At 37.6% G+C, this 23,201-nt stretch overlaps 1 protein-coding gene across 4 annotated transcripts in view; it reads right to left on the reverse strand.

The window, feature by feature from the left end:
• Window positions 1-23,201, reverse strand: part of trappc9 (trafficking protein particle complex subunit 9) — a 371,401-nt gene that overhangs the window by 131,752 nt on the left and 216,448 nt on the right. For all 4 annotated transcript variants that reach the window (XM_079830150.1, XM_079830148.1, XM_079830149.1 and 1 more), the window contains 2 exons: window positions 22,864-23,006; window positions 2,873-2,983 (listed from right to left, as the gene is read on the reverse strand). In XM_079830150.1, the coding sequence (XP_079686276.1) occupies window positions 2,873-2,983; window positions 22,864-23,006 (254 nt within the window). The remainder of the gene's footprint in view (window positions 1-2,872; window positions 2,984-22,863; window positions 23,007-23,201) is intronic.

Raw genomic sequence — 23,201 nt, forward strand, 5'->3', positions numbered from 1 at the left:
CTTATCCTAAACGGAGAACTTGTTCGTATATGCATTCACCTTCACTATTTCTCTCAGAAACGATGATCGTGTTGGTAAGTAGCCTACTCTGTGTATCCTTAAATTCTTTTATTACTGGCAAAGATCGTTTACACTAATTTTTTTCTTGTAACGTTCCTTAATCCAGCGTGCGTGCAGACAGGGTTTCCAAGTGTTTTTGCAATGTCGCGCACAATTGCTACTCAAAACTATAGCCCAAAACAATAACTTTCCGGGGGGTTCTCCGGAAAAAAATGGCGTTTGGTTGGCAAAATATGTTATTTTGGCAAGGTTGCCTGCTAAAATTCGCATTCCTGGGTTTATATAATCACATAATTGGGGTCGCTTCAACCCGCGGACATGGAGAAAAACATGGACTTGGCAACACAGTGCAGTTGAGTTCTGTTGACATTTGACAACTAACGTTAAGCGTCGCTCCGTTGCTCTGATTGGTTGTGGGTCTATCCAATTGAGGTCTTTCCTGGCTCGGTTGAAACACGCCCCATAATCAAAGCTCAATGGAGCGGTACCAGACTCATATTCTGACTAGAATTGAGTATGGCCACGCCAGGCTAATTTATTCCAGTAATCAAAGCTCAATTTTCAGCCTCATTACTCTAGTTCAGTGTCACATGATCCTTCAGAAATTATTTGCTGAAACATTTCTTCTTACTAGTAAAGTCGGAAACATTTATTTTATCTTTAATTTATTTGAAACTATTTCTTTAAAAATATACATCTTACTGACCACTTCATTTTGAATGGAAGCTTAATTAAAAAAATACTATTCACATATTATTATAATTTTCTTATGTTAATGATGATACATTTCCACACTGAGGAAAAAATTGCACATTTTGATCATATTTTCTTTAGTAAACCCTTTGCGGCAACAGGTTTTCCTATATCTGAAGAGATATTCTGATATCTTTCGAAAACAGTTTACCCCAAATATCGAAATTAAGTCATCATTTATTTACAAAATTTAAGTCATAACTAAATTTAAATCTTGCTCTCCTCTGTAGCTCTCAAATCTCATTTAGCATCTTGAAATAGGATTCCCAACTGGTTTAAATTGGACCTATTATGCCCCTTTTTACAAGATGTAATTTAAGTGTCAGGTGTCCCCAGAATGTGTCTGTGAAGTTTCAGCCCAAAATACCTCACAGATCATTTATTATACCGTGTTTTTGAGTGGAAGGAAAAACATGCTGTTTTCGTGCATGTATCTTTAAATGCAAATGAGCTGTTGAGAAGCTTCCAGAAGAGGGCTGAGCCTGTACAACTAATTTATTATCTAATCGATTATCATAAACATGGCGGACTGTGTAAAGCTCGCTGAGGGGAGGAGCTAAGCTAATATGGCAGAGTCCATGCCAGTCGTGGGCGGGGCCTATTCCAATGTGATGTCACATTTTACCACAATAGGGTGGTTGTGTACACAAATTGCAGACACATAATAATGTTCAAAAACAATATAAAAGTGAATTTTGCTTAATAGGACCCCTTTAATGTCAACACCAAATGCCAATGGTTTTATGCGTCTCCACCAATCACAACACTACAAAGTTTGAGTATAGATAATTTGCTTTATGTTTTAAATATGGATATTTTTCTTACACAAACACATCCCTTCACTTCAGAAGGCCTTTATTAACCCCCCGGAGCCATGTGGAGCAGTTATATGATGGATAGATGCACTTTTATGGACTTCAAAAACGAAGCAACAATTCTGCCATTATAAAGCTTGGAAGAGCCAGGACATTTTTAATATAACTCTGATTTTATTCGTCTGAAAGAAGAATGTCATATACACCTAGGATGGTTTGAGGGTGAGTAAATAATGGGCAAATTTTTTTTTGGGGTCCACACGAAGCCAGAGCTTTGCCTATCCACTCTTTTTTTCCCCTCGTCTCAAGAAATATCTGCGTACACACGAAACCACTGAAACCGACTCAAAACGATGTAGTATACATGCCAGACCAGTATGTGGAGCTGTAATTCTGCCATAGAAATACACTAAAAACAGAGAAGAAGAGTTGTGGCTAGAAGGGGTACAGCAACGGTCAGAAGTGAGGCAAAATCTCACGATAAAATAACAATAAATACATTTGCTACTTACCAGATTGTGTTTTATTAACGCCTACACCTAGGGCTGGGCGATATGTCGCATGACATTGTTAGGCGCATCTCGTCAGTAAAGGCGGTTTCTTGATTAGTAGTAAATCGGCTTTACTGATGGGATGCGCCTAACAATGTCATGCGATATATCGCCCAGCCCTACCTAAACCGACCACAACCCTAAACCTGCCCTTACAATAATGCAAATACAGTAATTAAATGACGCAGTATTGATGTGCGCATGCCCAGTGGCCGTAGCTGTATCCTTTCTAGTCTTTCCCATGCAGGACGTGGTGTGATGACATCACTGTTTCACAAAATATACGGATTGGCTGTACACACCAAAACACAAGGGTGTCGGTTTCAGATTTATCCACTCTGGGACCCGGTTTCAAAAAATATTAGTTTCATGCTCCCAAAACGGTACAACCTTTTTACATATACAGCTAAACGCCTAACCCTTTAAGCGACACATCAAAAACCTGCTGCAACGTATACGGAGACACTATAAGTGTGCGTCTGTCTCTCCAAGGCTCTATGAAAGTCAGAAACTGTGACCCCCTGCAGCTCTTGTTCATGAGAGAAACTTCATGAAATGGAGAGCTGTAAGCGGAGGACAGGGTCAGGTAATGCCGTCTGACAATCTACAGACTTCAATCAGCCAGACAGACGGCGTTACATCACAGCGATGAAGGAGGAGTCAGTGCGAGAGTGAAGGTGTGCGTGTGTGTACCTCTGACACTCGCTGGCGTGCAGAACCAGGTCCTGGTTGTTCTTGGCAGACAGTGTGAGCTCATGTTCGGTTGAGTTGAACACGTCCAGCAGTAGATGACACTGTCGGGTACTGCAGACAAATGGAGAAAAACAAACTCACACCCTGTGGATCATTCATTTCATCACAACTTCAATCTTTCAGTATTCAATTAAAGCAAAAAACTTTTAACAAACAGGTTTATAATATATAGAAATGCAATTTATTAAAATTGATATGCATTTTTAAGTGTAACATGTTTATATTATTAAAATGCTTATTTTGCATACAATATATACACTACCATTCAAAAGTAAATTAAATAGTCAGCAAGGACGCATTAAATTGATCAAAAGTGACAGTAAAAACATTTACATTGTTACAAAAAAAGCAAAACTGTTTTCAACATTGACAATAATCATAAATGTTTCTTGAGCAGCAAATCCTCATATTAGGATGATTTCAGAAGGATCATGTGACACTGAAGACTGGAGTAATTCCGCTTTGATCACAGGAATAAATTGCATTCAATAGTAAATAGATAAGGGGTCATGAACTGGCTTTTAAAAAAAAAATTATACTGTTGTCTGAGGTCAACTAATGACGTTCGCGTGGTTTTTACATTCAAAAACATCATAATGAATAAGTAATAATAGGCTATTTCCTTCCTTGGTTTTGAGGCTCTCTGAAGAAACGTTCGGTTTTGATGGGCGTGCCGCACTGAAGACTTGGAAGTAAACGCTCACGGCTAAGATTGGATAAGATTTGCATATTTAATGAGCTTCAGCTCCCCTCAGTACATGTGGGGATTGTTTTGAAAGCGTCTGGAGAAACGCTCACAGGACTCGCAAAATGCCTTTACCAAACCAACACAATGATTCATCTCTCATCCACCCGCGATTGATTGGAATGTTTTTTTTTTTTATAACTTGGCCGGCCCGATCAGTGAATATTACCACGAACCGTACACACACACACGCGAGAAAGGAATGTTATTTTACTATTTAAGATAGCCCGTCTGAAAAACACATAGGCCCAGGACGTTGGGCTTTGCAAGCCCTGGGCCACAACGTTACAAGTCCGAGTCTGATCACAAATAAACCAATAACACCTCAAATAAAGGAGCCTGTGACAGCGTGCTAAGGTATGTAATCAATAGATATCAAACGATCTGTAACAATGCAATACTAACACATAAAAAACATGTTTACTCCTATAAATGTGTTGCACCGTTCCTGTCGGATCCAATATAGAAGTCACAGCATTGTGTTTTAATCTCAATATGTCTGCAAATCCAGTCTCGACCTCTATTTTGTTTACAATCAATTCTGCGGTGAAATGAAGCGAACAAACGCAATGTCTTAAGCACGTGAGCTGGAAACGGCATGTTTATTGCTCGGTAGCGCGACCCGTTTAGCTCCACAAGTCGATGGGCGGGCTTGAGGCGGTGTTTCTGCATTCTATGACGTCAGTGGTCGACATATTCTGAGATCTCTCGTTTTCTGGGCCTGGTGTCAATAAAAGCTTTTCTTTGACTAACAAGGACGTTTTCAGCTCTGAAACTTACAGGATATTCTTATATTACCGTAAACTTTTATATATCAAAGGCTCAAAGGAAAGTTGATTTCTCAATTCATCACCCCTTTAAATTGTAATAATATTTTTACTGTTTATTATAATAATAAATGCAGCCTTGAAGGCATTCAAAAACATTAAAAAAAAATTAAAGACCACAAACAGTGGTAGACTTTAAATGTTAAACGCATTTTTTTAATTTTTAAATATTTTCAAAACTCTTGAATGGTAGTGTATGTATAAAATATTAACAAAATATTAATTCTGACATCAGTTTATACCCCTAATACAAACACACAAATGAATGCAAACAAACACACACACACACACACACACACACACACACACACACACACACACACACACACACACACACACACACACACACACACACACACACACACACACACACACACACACACACACACACACACACACACACACACAAACAGATGGGCACAATGAGGTCATGCAGATGTACTTGTCATCTTCTGTCTAAACATCAGAGGTTAGCATCTCTTTCATGTTCCTAAAGCTTTGTGTGTGTGTGTGTGTGTGTGTGTGTGTGCTTTGTTTATGAAAACAAAATTCTCAAATTCACCACAGTAACACAATACTCACAAATCATATTCCACACTAGTATTCCCCCTGAAGTCTACTTATAACTTCGGTCAAGGTTTCTTGCAGTAAAAACAGTCATAATGAAGTTTCTATCAAGATCTCTGACCACTAGAATTAAACTGTAGGGTTTGTTTTTATGCATATGTACCTTTAAGGATTAAAAGAGCAAGAAAATGCCAGTTTGCCATGTTATGGTGCCTTTAAACCCCCAGTGAGTCATGTGTATAAATAGAAGAGATCTTGAATGATATGATGGCCGGTGTGTGTCAGCGCACAAGCAGAGCAGTCAAGGCATACAGTATGTTACTCTCTCTCTCTCTCTCTCTCTCTCTCTCTCTCTCTCTCTCTCTCTCTCTCTCTCTCTCTCTCTCTCTCTCTCATTTCTTACAGTGATCAGTAGGGAATGAATCATCACAAGAGATGCTGCCAAGTTTTAAATAGTAGGGAGAAACTGAGAGCGAGTGCCAACCAATGCTTACTCAACACGAGCATCCCTCATTCTCTCGCTCTCTACATCAATCTCTCTCAACTCGTGAGCAGATGCTGAAAGTTTTCCTGCAGCAGAGTCAAATGACGTCACCATATGGAAAACACTGAGTATTTAGAGGGACGTTTTAAAGTCACATGTAATAGACCCCATTTACTCTATTTAAGTCGTCCTATTATGCTATTCTAAAGGCTGTTTTGGAGGTCTCTGACCAAAGGTTTACATGTATCATGTAAGGTCAAAAACACATTAAATGTGCTGTATGTAAGAATAACAGCTAGTGGTTGAAATGGGTACTGCAGTCCAAATTCAAAAATATTGTGTACCCCGCCCCATCCTCCTCGGACTCGACGCACATGCGAGTTGCCAGTTTGAGGACACGAAACAGGAACGAGCAATGGAAGGCGAGGAGACTTACACACTTAAGTTGATGAGTAGATTTATCCGTGTTTTAACATGCTTTTTTAGATTTTTAGACGGATGCCGAGCCTTTTTAGGTCGGGTGGAATCTGTGATCTCTGACCCAGTTTGTTTGCTGGCTTCCATGGCAGCAATACTGTGTTTTCCGCCAACTGGGTCTCCAACCTGGCGTATCGGAATAATATTGGGTAAACTGGCAACGTGCGTTATCGCACAGACCAAAACAAAAACATTTCAAAGTAAAATAACTGGCTGTAGCATTGTTTTTCAGAGAAACAAGTATGTGAACTTAGCATGTTTCCTAAATATCATATTAGCAAACATATGGTATTTTTCACTTTAGTACAGTCAAAAACTTACATACAGCACCTTTAATTACCTCATAATATACATCACCTGTTTTCTCAGAGTGTCGGTTTGATCAAGAATTTAGTCCCCTCCTTTCCTGAGCGCAACTCTGCTCTGATTGGTCAGACGGCCCAGTCTGTTGTGATTGGTCAGCGCGTGTCAGAAACGAAAACCCCATTACAATATCTGAATTTCACCTCCGAATTTTCCTCAGCACTTGACACGAACCACAGTGACACGAACAGTAACAACGGCGTCGGTTTTTACTGTACCAATTTGAGCCTCATGAGTCCTCATCCTTTAGAAGTGCATCAATGTGGATTTGCTTTCGCAGCGCTGAAAACAGCGTCTTCTCGACATGTCGACAACATGAACCAAACTCTTCCAGGCCTCAGCTACAACTACAGTTTTTGAGGGCGGAGCGGACATTTTGTGCAGGAAATACAAGGTTTGTGCAGGAAATAAGAGCGAAATTACTGACGACTCATTTCAAGCAGTTCAGAATCTGTTCTTTCTTTTGAGAGACAATAACTCAATTTATCTGCACTTTGAAACTTTGCAGACCTTTTCCATTCACAAACCGCTATATTACACACTGGATGAAAGGTAATATCTGAAAAAGCATAATGGGGCACTTTAAAAGAAAGAAAAAAAGATTTCTATTCATAATCTTTCTTCAAACTAAACATCTAAACGCCTTTTTTGTTTAGCCCATTCGCCTTTGCTGGCAGTTTCAAGACAATAAGGCAAGATTTCTGTAAAGCTACTTGGAAACAACATAGATTATGAAAAATAGTGCAATAATCATGCACTTCCAGAAGTAGTCTGTGGAGAAAGACACCGTAATAAATGTCAAAATCCTATACACCATGTTTCGATAGTATAGCCACGGCAAGATTACACCGGTCAACATGAAAATAATGTCAAAGTACTGCTACCTAACCTTGGCTGCGTAAAGTTATATCCGATGCAGTCATAATAATATATTAAAAACCAAAATATCTAAAAACAACACTGAAGAAAAGAATATACATATAGTTGACTAGTGGTTTTCCAAATGTACTAGGCACTCCGCATTTTCACTAGCCACAATTTTGATATCGATATTGGGAAAAACGGCAATATAGATATTTTTTTATAATCTCATAATTTAGCAGCAGGTATATTAGGCTGCTGTCACTTTAAGACCTGGCGCACGGATCCATTATACTGTTACACATGCGTTTTCTTTCTCAACTGTTTACGTTCACATAAAACATAACTGCCTGTGTTTAAGTGAAAACTCGGCAAGACCGGCATTTTGACATTATTGTGTCTGTATTCGACAGTTTAGGACCAAATAATCAATGAAAGCGAACTCAATGTGGCTTTATGTGTGCGCACTTTGAGTGGGGTGTGAGTACAAAATCTGAGGAAATGAGTAAAAGAATGCGCAATACGCACAAACCCACAGAATTGTGTCGCTGTCGGAGAGATGAGAGAGCGAGAAAGATACACAATACTTGCTGTGCTATTTCAAAGAAAATTAGTATTGGAAGCATTTCAGATATTCAGTATCGATATGTATCGAAAAATCGGCATTTTTGACAGCACTACATTGCACTTAGTTTATTATTTCAGATCATAAATAAATATGGACGTAGTGTCCGTGACGTCACCCATAGGATTCTGAAGAGCAGTGTTGAAGTGTAAAGTAGGGTCGAGCTGGCCGTGGCCATCTTGGCAGCGAGTCATCGCTCGTCACTCCCGGATAACAGAAAATGGCCAAAGAGGCGGGACGTGGGCGGAGCTGAGGTGACGTGATGACTAACAGACAGCAGATAAATGGCTATCCATCTGTCACTCAAAGTGCCCACACCCTTAATTATGCAGAACTTTAAGGCTTTATATAATGTAAACGAATAAGTTATAAAAAAATTCACCCCCTCACAGTTAGCAAAATTAGATATACAGGGAGTGCAGAATTATTAGGCACGTTGATTTTCTGATCATATTTTTTTTCCAGGCACATTTGACCAATTCCAAACCACAGTAATCCTAATAACTAGTATTGATTTAGTATTTAATAATGTATAAGTGATATATAATTGTTCATGAAGGCTGGAAATGAAAATCACCTTATATTCAGGTGTGCAGAATTATTAGGCATGTTTTCTTTTACAGATAAATTGAGCCAAAAAAGAGATTTAACTCAGACTGAAAAGTCAAAAAGTATTAAAAGCCCATGAGAAGGATGCAATACTAATGCAATACTAGACATTGCAGTTAAGGCGTGACCATTGGACAGTGAAATGCTCGTTGGGTCAGCAGGGTCAGACAAAAACATGTGGCGGAGAAAAGACACCTATTAACCGCAAAAGAATTAAGAATTAAGGTGAAGAATTAAGTGTGAAACCAATTGTTAGAAGAATTCATCTTCCAGAATCTGGCAGTACGTTTTGGGAGTTCATTTTAGTCCATCCTGAAGTCCGTTTTGCAGAGATGGACTAAAAATGAACTCCCAAAACTTCTGGAAGATGAATTCTTCAAACAGTGGTACTAGAGGATGTGGTGCTGGTCCTTCAAGAGTCATTCTCAACCTATCTGTCCATAAAGCCTATAAAAAAACCATCTTCATGTATTTTACAACACTTCAGCTTGTGATTCTTATCTAGTGGGGGTCATTTTTTAGGATTCTTTACCTAACTGAAGTCTCTGAGATCCTGACACCTTGCACTTCTGGAGACTCCAGGTAGGTTGCAGCTCTGGAAAATGGTGGCGCTGGAGACTAAAGGGTTCCTGATGGTTTCACCCTTAATTCTTCACCTTAATTCTTAATTCTTTTGCAGTTAACAGGTGTCTTTTCTTCACCACCTGTTTTTGTCAGATCCTGCTGACCCAACGAGCATTTCACTGTCCAATGGTCATGCCTTAACTGCAATGTCTAGTATTGCATTAGTATTGCATCCTTCTCATGGGCTTTTAATACTTTTTGACTTTTCAGTCTGAGTTAAATCTCTTTTTTGGCTCAATTTATCTGTAAAAGAAAACATGCCTAATAATTCTGCACACCTGAATATAAGGTGATTTTCATTTCCAGCCTTCATGAACAATTATGTATCACTTATACATTATTAAATACTAAATCAATACTAGTTATTAGGATTACTGAGGTTTGGAATTGGTCAAATGTGCCTGGAAAAAAATTATGATCAGAAAATCAACGTGCCTAATAATTCTGCACTCCCTGTATAGACAAAAACCACAATTTGTACCAGGCTGTAAACATGTTTTTTTTTCTGCTGTAAAGTTGGGCATTTTAACATGGAGCTCAATGAGATTCTGCTCCTTTCTGGAGCCTGTCTCTAGTGGCCAGTCGATGAATGCAGTTTAAGTCACTTCCGTATTGGCTTCAAGAGAAACTGGGGGAGGTTGCCGCTTGTTTCAGATGCGTTTTAAAAGACTACAATTGAAAAAATGTATACATTATTTATAAAAATCAACCTGCGTTACACACCACTGCTAAAGTGCACCAGTATTTGGCAGTTTGGTGGGTGTTAATGTTAAGCCCTATGTGTGTGTGTGTGTGTTTATACAGTGGCAAGAAAAAGTATGTGAACTCCTTGCAGAATCTGTGAAAAAGTAAATAATTTTAACAAAATAAGAGACATCATACAAAATGCATGTTATTTTTTATTTAGTAGTGTCCTGAATAAAATATTTTACATAAAAGATGTTTACATATAGCCTAGAAATCTAGACGCACCCTAGCGGCAGCAAATGTAATTTGCAGCCAGGGTCGCAGCTAGCAGCTAGCAACTCTCCGTTGGCTTGCGAGCTTGTCTAGTCAGGCCAATCACATCGTGTATAGAGTCGGTGGACGGGCTTAACATAATGACGCCAGATTTGCGACGGTTCCGTGTGCATTCCTTGCTACTTCCCTGCTAACAAAGAACGGCACTGAAGTCATTCTTAAAAAAGGAAGATGTGTTAGGACTTTTGCCGACTGGATACGGCAAAACTTTAATCTATCAACTAGCTCCGCTGGTGGGAAAACGCATGGGACTCACCACTGATAGCGCTCTCGCCTTCTTCGTGGCTCTGGTTGGTTGTAGCGATATCCTATTGCGTGCAAAGGGAATTTGAAAGACAACCGTTTATCCCGCCCCTCCGATTGAGCCCTGCCAATGGTGAGTTCACAGACCCAACATCTCGTTTACGGATAGTCCACAAGACAAAAAATAGCTGAATTCATATAATTCACTCACATTTTCACATATTTTGCAAGGGGTTCACATTCATTCTTGCCACTGTGTATATATATATATATATATATATATATATATATATATATATATATATATATATATATATATATATATATATATATATATATATATATATATATATATATATATATATATATATATATATATATATATATATATATATATATATATATATATATATATATATATATATATATATATATATATATATATATATATATATATATATATATATATATATATATGTATATTAGGGCTGGGCAAATTAACGCGTTAACGAGGGCAATGCATTTTTTCAGCTTAACGCATTACAAATATTTAACGCAAATAATGCAGCATCCGTTTTTATATCCATTTTTAACTAGCGTTACAAGATCACGTTCCTATTCATGTAAATGCTTCCAAGCGCGACAAGACACAAGAGAACGCGCTGTATGTCAATGTCCGGGCTGCGTCTCATGCTCTCTTTTGCTCTTGAACAAACAATAACAACACAGGATTTTGAGTATTCTCATATTAGGAGTCTTAAATTAGTTAAATAACGTCTTAAATGAACTTAAAGAGTTGTGAGGAAATGAGATGCGCGGGACAGCGCGTCAGATCCGCGTCATGTTCGTCAGCGGCCGTTCTTAAAGTGACAGGAGCACTGATGAGGCCTGTCATTAATGTTCATCACAGAACAACGGGAAAAGAGAAAATTGTAGCTTTAATGATGATTCATCTAAGTTTCATTTATTGTTTATACAGTTAAGAAAGGTGTTTGATAACTATTACATTTCTGTATATGTCTAACAGGGAAGGCCACAGGTAAATATAACATTTATTATAATGGGAATTTTACATATTTGGAATGAAATGCGGTTTTGTGTGGGAGAAGAACGTATGTCTGGGGAAAATGCAGACCGGGGGAATCAAATCTGGGCAACACAACCCCTCCCGTCATTTCAGCTCCCCCTTCAAAACAATGAAAGTATGGCGAAGTGGCTCACCACGGCTCTGCTTTCGTCGGTGAAAAAGTTAAGAAACTCAATGCTAAGCCCTCAGTACCGAGCCGAGCAGTTCCCTCGCGGGGAGTGCTTGCTGTATTTTGCCTTGTTTTTAATGCACTTTAATGTACTGTATGGAATAATGTCTTAAATGAACTTGAGAGAAAATGAGATGCGCGGGTCATGTTCGGCAGAGGTAGATCTTAAAGTGACAGTAGCACTGATAATGTCTGTCATTAATGTTCATCAAAGAACAACGGGAACAGAAGATTGTAGCTTTAATGATGATCCATTTATATTTCACTTATTATTTATGCAGTTAAGAAAGGTGTTGATAACTTTATTCAATTTCTGTGTGGACTATGTCTGACAGGGAAGGCCACAGGTAAATATAACATTCATTATAATGGGATTATGTAAAGATTGTTTTAAGTTCACTTAAATTAAAAGTTGTTTTTTTTAAAGCCTAATAAATGTTGAAATTGGGAGCTTTCAGTTATACTGTAATGTAACGTCATTAATGTCTCATAGAGAGATCAACTATATGTATATTCTTTTCTTCAGTGTTGTTTTTAGATATTTTGGTTTTTAATATATTATTATGACTGCATCGGATATAACTTTACGCAGCCAAGGTTAGGTAGCAGTAATCCTAATAACTAGTATTGATTTAGTATTTAATAATGTATAAGTGATATATAATTGTTCATGAAGGCTGGAAATGAAAATCACCTTATATTCAGGTGTGCAGAATTATTAGGCATGTTTTCTTTTACAGATAAATTGAGCCAAAAAAGAGATTTAACTCAGACTGAAAAGTCAAAAAGTATTAAAAGCCCATGAGAAGGATGCAATACTAATGCAATACTAGACATTGCAGTTAAGGCGTGACCATTGGACAGTGAAATGCTCGTTGGGTCAGCAGGGTCAGACAAAAACATGTGGCGGAGAAAAGACACCTATTAACCGCAAAAGAATTAAGAATTAAGGTGAAGAATTAAGTGTGAAACCAATTGTTAGAAGAATTCATCTTCCAGAATCTGGCAGTACGTTTTGGGAGTTCATTTTAGTCCATCCTGAAGTCCGTTTTGCAGAGATGGACTAAAAATGAACTCCCAAAACTTCTGGAAGATGAATTCTTCAAACAGTGGTACTAGAGGATGTGGTGCTGGTCCTTCAAGAGTCATTCTCAACCTATCTGTCCATAAAGCCTATAAAAAAACCATCTTCATGTATTTTACAACACTTCAGCTTGTGATTCTTATCTAGTGGGGGTCATTTTTTAGGATTCTTTACCTAACTGAAGTCTCTGAGATCCTGACACCTTGCACTTCTGGAGACTCCAGGTAGGTTGCAGCTCTGGAAAATGGTGGCGCTGGAGACTAAAGGGTTCCTGATGGTTTCACCCTTAATTCTTCACCTTAATTCTTAATTCTTTTGCAGTTAACAGGTGTCTTTTCTTCACCACCTGTTTTTGTCAGATCCTGCTGACCCAACGAGCATTTCACTGTCCAATGGTCATGCCTTAACTGCAATGTCTAGTATTACATTAGTATTGCATCCTTCTCATGGGCTTTTAATACTTTTTGACTTTTCAGTCTGAGTTAAATCTCTTTTTTGGCTCAATTTATCTGTAAAAGAAAACATGCCTAATAATTCTGCACACCTGAATATAAGGTGATTTTCATTTCCAGCCTTCATGAACAATTATGTATCACTTATACATTATTAAATACTAAATCAATACTAGTTATTAGGATTACTGAGGTTTGGAATTGGTCAAATGTGCCTGGAAAAAAATTATGATCAGAAAATCAACGTGCCTAATAATTCTGCACTCCCTGTATAGACAAAAACCACAATTTGTACCAGGCTGTAAACATGTTTTTTTTTCTGCTGTAAAGTTGGGCATTTTAACATGGAGCTCAATGAGATTCTGCTCCTTTCTGGAGCCTGTCTCTAGTGGCCAGTCGATGAATGCAGTTTAAGTCACTTCCGTATTGGCTTCAAGAGAAACTGGGGGAGGTTGCCGCTTGTTTCAGATGCGTTTTAAAAGACTACAATTGAAAAAATGTATACATTATTTATAAAAATCAACCTGCGTTACACACCACTGCTAAAGTGCACCAGTATTTGGCAGTTTGGTGGGTGTTAATGTTAAGCCCTATGTGTGTGTGTGTGTGTTTATACAGTGGCAAGAAAAAGTATGTGAACTCCTTGCAGAATCTGTGAAAAAGTAAATAATTTTAACAAAATAAGAGACATCATACAAAATGCATGTTATTTTTTATTTAGTAGTGTCCTGAATAAAATATTTTACATAAAAGATGTTTACATATAGCCTAGAAATCTAGACGCACCCTAGCGGCAGCAAATGTAATTTGCAGCCAGGGTCGCAGCTAGCAGCTAGCAACTCTCCGTTGGCTTGCGAGCTTGTCTAGTCAGGCCAATCACATCGTGTATAGAGTCGGTGGACGGGCTTAACATAATGACGCCAGATTTGCGACGGTTCCGTGTGCATTCCTTGCTACTTCCCTGCTAACAAAGAACGGCACTGAAGTCATTCTTAAAAAAGGAAGATGTGTTAGGACTTTTGCCGACTGGATACGGCAAAACTTTAATCTATCAACTAGCTCCGCTGGTGGGAAAACGCATGGGACTCACCACTGATAGCGCTCTCGCCTTCTTCGTGGCTCTGGTTGGTTGTAGCAATATCCTATTGCGTGCAAAGGGAATTTGAAAGACAACCGTTTATCCCGCCCCTCCGATTGAGCCCTGCCAATGGTGAGTTCACAGACCCAACATCTCGTTTACGGATAGTCCACAAGACAAAAAATAGCTGAATTCATATAATTCACTCACATTTTCACATATTTTGCAAGGGGTTCACATTCATTCTTGCCACTGTGTATATATATATATATATATATATATATATATATATATATATATATATATATATATATATATATATATATATATATATATATATATATATATATATATATATATATATATATATATATATATATATATATATATATATATATATATATATATATATATATGTATATTAGGGCTGGGCAAATTAACGCGTTAACGAGGGCAATGCATTTTTTCAGCTTAACGCATTACAAATATTTAACGCAAATAATGCAGCATCCGTTTTTATATCCATTTTTAACTAGCGTTACAAGATCACGTTCCTATTCATGTAAATGCTTCCAAGCGCGACAAGACACAAGAGAACGCGCTGTATGTCAATGTCCGGGCTGCGTCTCATGCTCTCTTTTGCTCTTGAACAAACAATAACAACACAGGATTTTGAGTATTCTCATATTAGGAGTCTTAAATTAGTTAAATAACGTCTTAAATGAACTTAAAGAGTTGTGAGGAAATGAGATGCGCGGGACAGCGCGTCAGATCCGCGTCATGTTCGTCAGCGGCCGTTCTTAAAGTGACAGGAGCACTGATGAGGCCTGTCATTAATGTTCATCACAGAACAACGGGAAAAGAGAAAATTGTAGCTTTAATGATGATTCATCTAAGTTTCATTTATTGTTTATACAGTTAAGAAAGGTGTTTGATAACTATTACATTTCTGTATATGTCTAACAGGGAAGGCCACAGGTAAATATAACATTTATTATAATGGGAATTTTACATATTTGGAATGAAATGCGGTTTTGTGTGGGAGAAGAACGTATGTCTGGGGAAAATGCAGACCGGGGGAATCAAATCTGGGCAACACAACCCCTCCCGTCATTTCAGCTCCCCCTTCAAAACAATGAAAGTATGGCGAAGTGGCTCACCACGGCTCTGCTTTCGTCGGTGAAAAAGTTAAGAAACTCAATGCTAAGCCCTCAGTACCGAGCCGAGCAGTTCCCTCGCGGGGAGTGCTTGCTGTATTTTGCCTTGTTTTTAATGCACTTTAATGTACTGTATGGAAAATAATGTCTTAAATGAACTTGAGAGAAAATGAGATGCGCGGGTCATGTTCGGCAGAGGTAGATCTTAAAGTGACAGTAGCACTGATAATGTCTGTCATTAATGTTCATCAAAGAACAACGGGAACAGAAGATTGTAGCTTTAATGATGATCCATTTATATTTCACTTATTATTTATGCAGTTAAGAAAGGTGTTGATAACTTTATTCAATTTCTGTGTGGACTATGTCTGACAGGGAAGGCCACAGGTAAATATAACATTCATTATAATGGGATTATGTAAAGATTGTTTTAAGTTCACTTAAATTAAAAGTTGTTTTTTTTAAAGCCTAATAAATGTTGAAATTGGGAGCTTTCAGTTATACTGTAATGTAACGTCATTAATGTCTCATAGAGACATTAGTATCAGTGATACTGGCCTTCATTCATAAAAAGATGCCATTACAACACATATTTAAAATATACTGTCTTTAAATTGTTTCTACATTCATTTGGAGAGTAACTGAAATTATTACAATATCAAAATATTAAAAACTTGTGATTAATCGCGATTAATTACAGAAAAAAATGCGATTATTTCTTTTTTTTAATCGATTCCCAGCACTATATATATATATATATATATATATATATATATATATATATATATATATATATATATATATATATATATATATATATATATATATATATTCTGCTTTGAATCATCCTGAATGCTTTGCCCCATAGACTTCCATTATAAGTGAATTAATGTTCATACTTTAAGTAGTGAGTTTAAGCTGTATTGAACCCAAACAATCCTTTAAAACACTTGGAGAATTGGCATTTGAATGTTTTTCTCCCTCCGGAGTTCCTCGTCTCACAGAATCCGCTCGCACCACAGAATAGATAAAAGCTTCTTTCTTTTTGTTTTTCATTTAATGATCTTCCTGTATTATTTGAGTGTTAAGTGCATCTAAGAGCAATTGTGAAGTGTGTGTTGTGGGCGTGTGTTAATGGTGTCTGAGTTTAGTAATTAAACTGTTGCTTTTTTACAACATCCTGTTGAATTTATTTGGTCAAACACACACACTGTACATTTGTCCACACACAAGAGGTGTGGGTGTGAGTTAGAGACACAGACATTAGTCACGGACCACTTTATGTGTTAGGAAAGCATCTTTAAGACCCTTTAAAAAGAAATAACCGAGGCAGTCCAATGAGTATTCATCAGATCTGTGGTGCGGAACCGATCTCTACTCTTCCTACATTATTCAGAGCAGACGATGGGCCATTTGTCTGGACCCGCAGCCCAGAAATTTCTAGAAGACTTTCATCTCAGCAACATTATTTCATCTGCTCCGAGGTAGTGAGCTGAAGAACTGTGCAGCGCTCGAGTGGATCCTTCAAGATGCTGTGAACATTAGTGTGTCTGAGTGCGTACGTGTGTAAATGTGTCCCGCTTCTATATATAATGCATCATGAAAAGAATTCATAATGCATATTGTAATGCATATTACACCACACATTTTTGATGAAAAGCACATTTACCTATTCATATTTACTCTCTTAAAGAGTATAATGAAATAATGCATTCTTATACATCTATTCATGTAAATATTAATAAGCCATGAGAGGCTGCAGAAATTCAACACAAGTGGAGTAAAACAAGTTAAATAATTAAATAAATAAAAATGTGTATAATTATTGCTGAAACCAAAATAATTACCAATATTGTATTTTTATTTTTATTTTATTTTATTTAATATAACACAATACCTAAAAAACAATATTTATAATAAATAAATAAATACAATAGCAAATTACTAATTATTATTAGCTATTTTAAGGTATATAATAATGCATATAAACCAAACATATAATGTAGTATATAAATATATTCTAGGGCTCATAATTATTCCTATAGTCTAACCATAAACATATAACAGATTTTGGCATTTTTAGATATGCATGAAGACATTACATACTCCTTTTACAAACCCTTTGTCCTCGTAGGGATGTAATGAGGTGTATCGGCATTTAGTGCTGCTATTCTTAGAACGCCTGATGCCATCAGAGAAACATTTCGACCAACCGACTGTTGAATATTTCACATCCATTCATTCAGCACAAGCAGGATTTTCCATTTCTATGTGCTGTGAATACAGATGCTGTATGGCAAGCCGTTTTAGCTTCAAATGTTCCCAGCGTTACCCATCGTAATTGCATTTTTACTAGTAACAATTGAATTGCAGAACTCTCTTATTTAATTCTTACGAGTAAAAATGCAATTACAACCCTCTACGCACACCTTGGCAATATAATCCCCATTGGCTAGTAAAAAAAATGTGTTTACTAGCCAGACTGATATACTATTTTATTTATAGTGTTGTCAAATCGATTAATCGCGATTAACCGCATCCAAAATCAAAAGTTTGTGTTTATATAATATATGTGTGTACTGTGTATAATTATTGTGTGTATGTAAATACGCACACATGCATGTATATATTTAAGAAAATATTTTATATTTATATATATAATATAAATTATATAAATATACAGTATATACATGCGAGTATTTCTTAAATATATACATACATGTACAGTATGTATGTGTATTCAAATATACATAATAATTATACACACAGTACACACACATATATTATGTAAACAAACTTTTATATATTGTGATTATTCGTCTGACAGCCCTAATATATACACACACACATGAATGCATATTTGATCATTTAACTGAACTTAGGACTTGTGGTGGTGCTTAAGATATTGTTGGTCATTCAGTGTTTCTGTAAAAAATGATAATAGTACTAGATAATAGGCCTGTCACGATTATACATTTTGCTGGATGATAAATTGGCCAATAAATTATTGCGATAAACGATAATATTGTCGTTCTGAGACCATTTTCATCTAAAATAATGATAAAGGCATAATAATGCTTTTATTTCTAAAGACTATTTAACACTGAAAACGGAAAGCATTTTAAATATCCACAATAAATGAACAAAACAACCAAAAACAATAAAAGCGATGGACTCTCAGTCTGTTAACAAAAAAATGCACTTGAATAAACAGCTGGGAAAACTGCAACGGATGATTGTGTTTACATATCTTTACAAAAACCTGTGACTTCCCTGTTAGACATATACAGAAATGTAATGGTTATCAAACACCTTTCTTAACTGCATAAATAATAAATGAAATATAGATTAATCATTATTAAAGCTACAATTTTCTCTGTTCCCGTTGTTCTTTGATGAACATTAATGACAGCCATCATCAGTGCTCCTGTCACTTTTAGAACAGCCGCAGCCGAACATGCGCGGCATCTCTCATTTCCTCATTTAAGACGTTATTTAACTAATTTAAGACTCCTAATATGAGAATACTCAAAATTATCTGTGATGTTGTTATTGTTTATGCATGAGCAAAAGAGAACTCGATGGGAGCAGGAGACTGCGTCGAGTGTGTGTGTGTGTGTGTGTCAGAGTGTCCCTCGATTAGCTGACATGAGACGCAGCTACACAGACAGGACATTGACATACAGGCGCATTCTCTTGTGTCTTGTCGCGCTTAGAAGCATTTACATGTATAAGAGCGTGATCATCTAATGTAACGCTCTGCAAAAATGGATATAAAAACGGACGCTGGAAATTATCGCTGCCGGAAAAATTATCGAGATCATTTTTTTTATTGTGCGATTAATTGATTTATTGACTATCGCGACAGGCCTACTAGATAATAGTAATTATTAATAAGATTAATACTACTAATTCTACTATTAATAACAATATACAACGCACTCAGGATTGATGAGCTGCTGGGTTCATGAATATGAATCATGTTGTCAGCGTTGCTCAAACTGATTTGCTGAAATCAAAACAGTGAAGGCAATACATGAACGCCAGCCAATGAGATTGCCGTTTGCGCATTAGTCCCGCCCACTACTGGAAAAACCGGCATATCTTCTGCTTTTTCTTAATAGCTGAATAATTCCAAATGAACTCTGTTGTTTTGACAGGATAATACAACAAAGAATATGCTTTACATGTAGCGCATCGATGGTATGTAAGACTCTCTCTCTTTGCGTGTGTGTGTGTGAGAGAAACAGCGCTCTCGGCAAAGCAACGACGAGTTGTGCGCCTTCACACTAGAGTTTACGGTACATCAAATACAGGGACGCTGCGCATCCATTGAGCTGAACTGAAATAGACAGATCGCTTGACGGAGAGCGAAACAGTTTCGCTGAGTGTTCAGCGAGTGAACATATATCTATGCTAAACTTATTCTTAGCCTCTAACACACACACTGGCGAGTAAAATCTAAGCATTTATCAGCCAATGGCTAGTGATAGATATTATTTAGTCGTCCAGAGTGAAGATTTACTCACAAATGTAAGTGATTTACTCGCATTGTAGAGGGTTGAATTAACGTTTTAAGCTAAGAGGGCTTGCCATAGATGCTGTTGTTTTTGGCCAGTCTCCAGTTTGCCAAATGAAACTTTCTTGGCCTCGTGTGGAAGAATGAGCTAATCATAATTTGAGGTTTACAGCCATCACTCGAATAAATAAGGTTCAGAATGAAGCATGAGGAAAAATGCTTGTTACTGGATGAACTAGACTATTATGAAAACAGCTGAACTACAGTTTCACTACTGAATGATGTAGTTAGCTGTATCCCTAGTTTCAGCTAGTTACTCTCAGCACTGGTCCAGACTGAGAAACGCCCAGTAGTGAGAGTGTGTGTGTGTGTGTGTGTGCAGCTGATCCATCCGACAGGAATAATAGATGATCTAGATGACTGAGACAGCAGATATTATTACAGCTAATGAGTCACTTCAAGTGGTCATTACTAAGGTGTGATCAGTCTCTCTCCATCCATCTCCATCTGTCTATCCCTCTCTCCACCTCTCCGTCGCTCTCTCTCTCAGCCTACAGAGACAGCAGCAGTCATTCATTCCACCTCTGCTGTGTCACACAAAACATTAGCGTTCCGGTTCACCAGTGCAGTGTGGCTTCTTCATAAACCACCTTTCAGGCTGCAAGACTCCACCCATAATAATGCAACTTAGCACTCATTGCCATTACAGGACAGTGTGTGTTTACAGTATGTTATTAATTCTGTTACGATGTACGGTGAGGTTTCGCAGTGCTCTGATGCTGTTTGACAACGCAACCACAATCTCTAATATGTATTTAACCAGCTTCGAATGATCATATTCCATCTGAGATAATGTGATAATGTTTTCATGTCCTAATGTCTCCCAAAGCCCATGCGTCCTCAGAAATGCATAATATTTTATGACCTCTCTTAGAAACTTTACACTAAAAACAACAGGACCGGCTAGCCAGTTAAACTCTTAGGCTTGAGAGGCGTTCTATTACACCAGCGTCACTCTCCGATGTCTAACTGAAAATAAAAAGCCCGGGGAAATTCATATCCTCACACACACACACTCATTTTTGTGCAAGAAACCATATAACTGGACTGAATATGGTTTGTTTATAACTTTAGTTCTCCCAAAAATTTAAATTCTATAATTAATTACAAACCCGTAAGACCTTCGTTCATCTTCGGACACAAATGAAGATCTTTTTGATGAAATCTGAGTGATTTCTGTCCCTCCACTGACAGCTACGCAACTACTAAAGAGATCATAAAACTAATCTAAATGAATTGAGTGGTTTAATCCAAAATTTCTGAAGAGCCTTAATCGCTTTATATGATGAACAGATTGAATTTAGGCTTTTATTCACATATTAACATTCATCAACTCACACATCAGATGTGGTAAATGAAGGCTGTCGCTTGACATGCAAGAACCGATGAGGTTCATTCTCGTGTTACGCATCACGTTTGAGCTTCCGCAAGAACCAATGAGGTTCATTCTCGAGTTACACATCACATTTGAGCTTCTGTAAGAACCAATGAGGTTCATTCTCGAGTTACACATCACATTTGAGCTTCTGTAAGAACCAATGAGGTTCATTCTCGTGTTACACATCACATTTGAGCTTCTGTAAGAAACCAATGAGGTTCATTCTCGAGTTACACATCACATTTGAGCTTTTGTAAAAACCAATGAGGTTCATTCTCATGTTACTCAGCACGTTTGAGCTTCCGCAAGAACCAATGAGGTTCATTCTCGTGTTACACATCACATTTGAGCCTCTGTAAAAAGCAAATGAGGTTCATTCTCGTGTTACGCAGCACGTTTGAGCTTCTGCAAGAACCAATGAGGTTCATTCTCGTGTTACACAGCACGTTTGAGCTTCAGCAAGAACCAATGAGGTTCATTCTCGTGTTACTCAGCACGTTTGAGCTTCCGCAAGAACCAATGAGGTTCATTCTCGTGTTACACATCACATTTGAGCCTCTGTAAAAACCAATGAGGTTCATTCTCGTGTTACACATCGCATTTGAGCTTCTGTAAAAAGCAAATGAGGTTCATTCTCGTGTTACGCAGCACGTTTGAGCTTCTGCAAGAACCAATGAGGTTCATTCTCGTGTTACACAGCACGTTTGAGCTTCAGCAAGAACCAATGAGGTTCATTCTCGTGTTACGCAGCACGTTTTAGCTTCAGCAAGAACCAATGAGGTTTATTCTCGTGTTACGCAGCACGTTTGAGCTTCAGCAAGAACCAATGAGGTTCATTCTCGTGTTACGCAGCACGTTTGAGCTTCAGCAAGAACCAATGAGGTTCATTCTCGTGTTACACAGCACGTTTGAGCTTCAGCAAGAACCAATGAGGTTCATTCTCGTGTTACACAGCACGTTTGAGCTTCAGCAAGAACCAATGAGGTTCATTCTCGTGTTACACAGCACGTTTGAGCTTCAGCAAGAACCAATGAGGTTCATTCTCGTGTTACACAGCACGTTTGAGCTTCAGCAAGAACCAATGAGGTTCATTCTCGTGTTATGCAGCACGTTTGAGGTTTGTTCTCTAGCTGATCAATCTTTATATGTGAATAAAAGCCTAAATTAAATGTCTGTCATATATAGTGATCGAGTCTCTTTAGAAAAATTGTACAGTGTAAACTGCTTAATTCATATGGATTCGTTTTATCTCTTTATTAACTTTTTGAAGCATGAAAGTGGTAGTTGTGTAGCTGTCAATGGAAGGTCAGAAAGCTTTCAGATTTCATCAAAAAGATCTTCATTTGTGTTCCGAAGTTGAACGAAAGTTTTATGGGTTTAGAACGACATGAGGGCGAGTAATTGATGATTGGAATTTTCATTTTTGGGTTAACTTTACCTTGGAGATATGTTGTACGCACAGGCCTGCCTATTGAGAATAGAGTAAATGTACTGTTTGATACCTTGTGGCAGGTAAAGTGCTGACTCGTGTGAAGAAAACTGAAGGTTCAACATCCACTCTGACCCCCAGACTGAGCTCGCGGTAGTAGCCCTCCACCTGACCGGCTCCTCCACTGTACTTAAAGGTCAACACAGCCTCCAGCGTCTACAGAGAGACAGATGGTGGGAAAAAAAAACACATTAATAACAGAAACAGATCTGAATGATGGATCTCAAGCATTGACCAATTCATGCACAATTGAAGAGCGCAAATCAGTATGATCAGATATGATCGCATGACCTCAAACAGGAACATTATTTACTCATATTTACTCCTCACGAATACCATGGAAGCACAATG

This window comes from Gobio gobio, assembly GCF_949357685.1.
Source record: "Gobio gobio genome assembly, chromosome: 11".
Taxonomy (NCBI): domain Eukaryota; kingdom Metazoa; phylum Chordata; class Actinopteri; order Cypriniformes; family Gobionidae; genus Gobio; species Gobio gobio.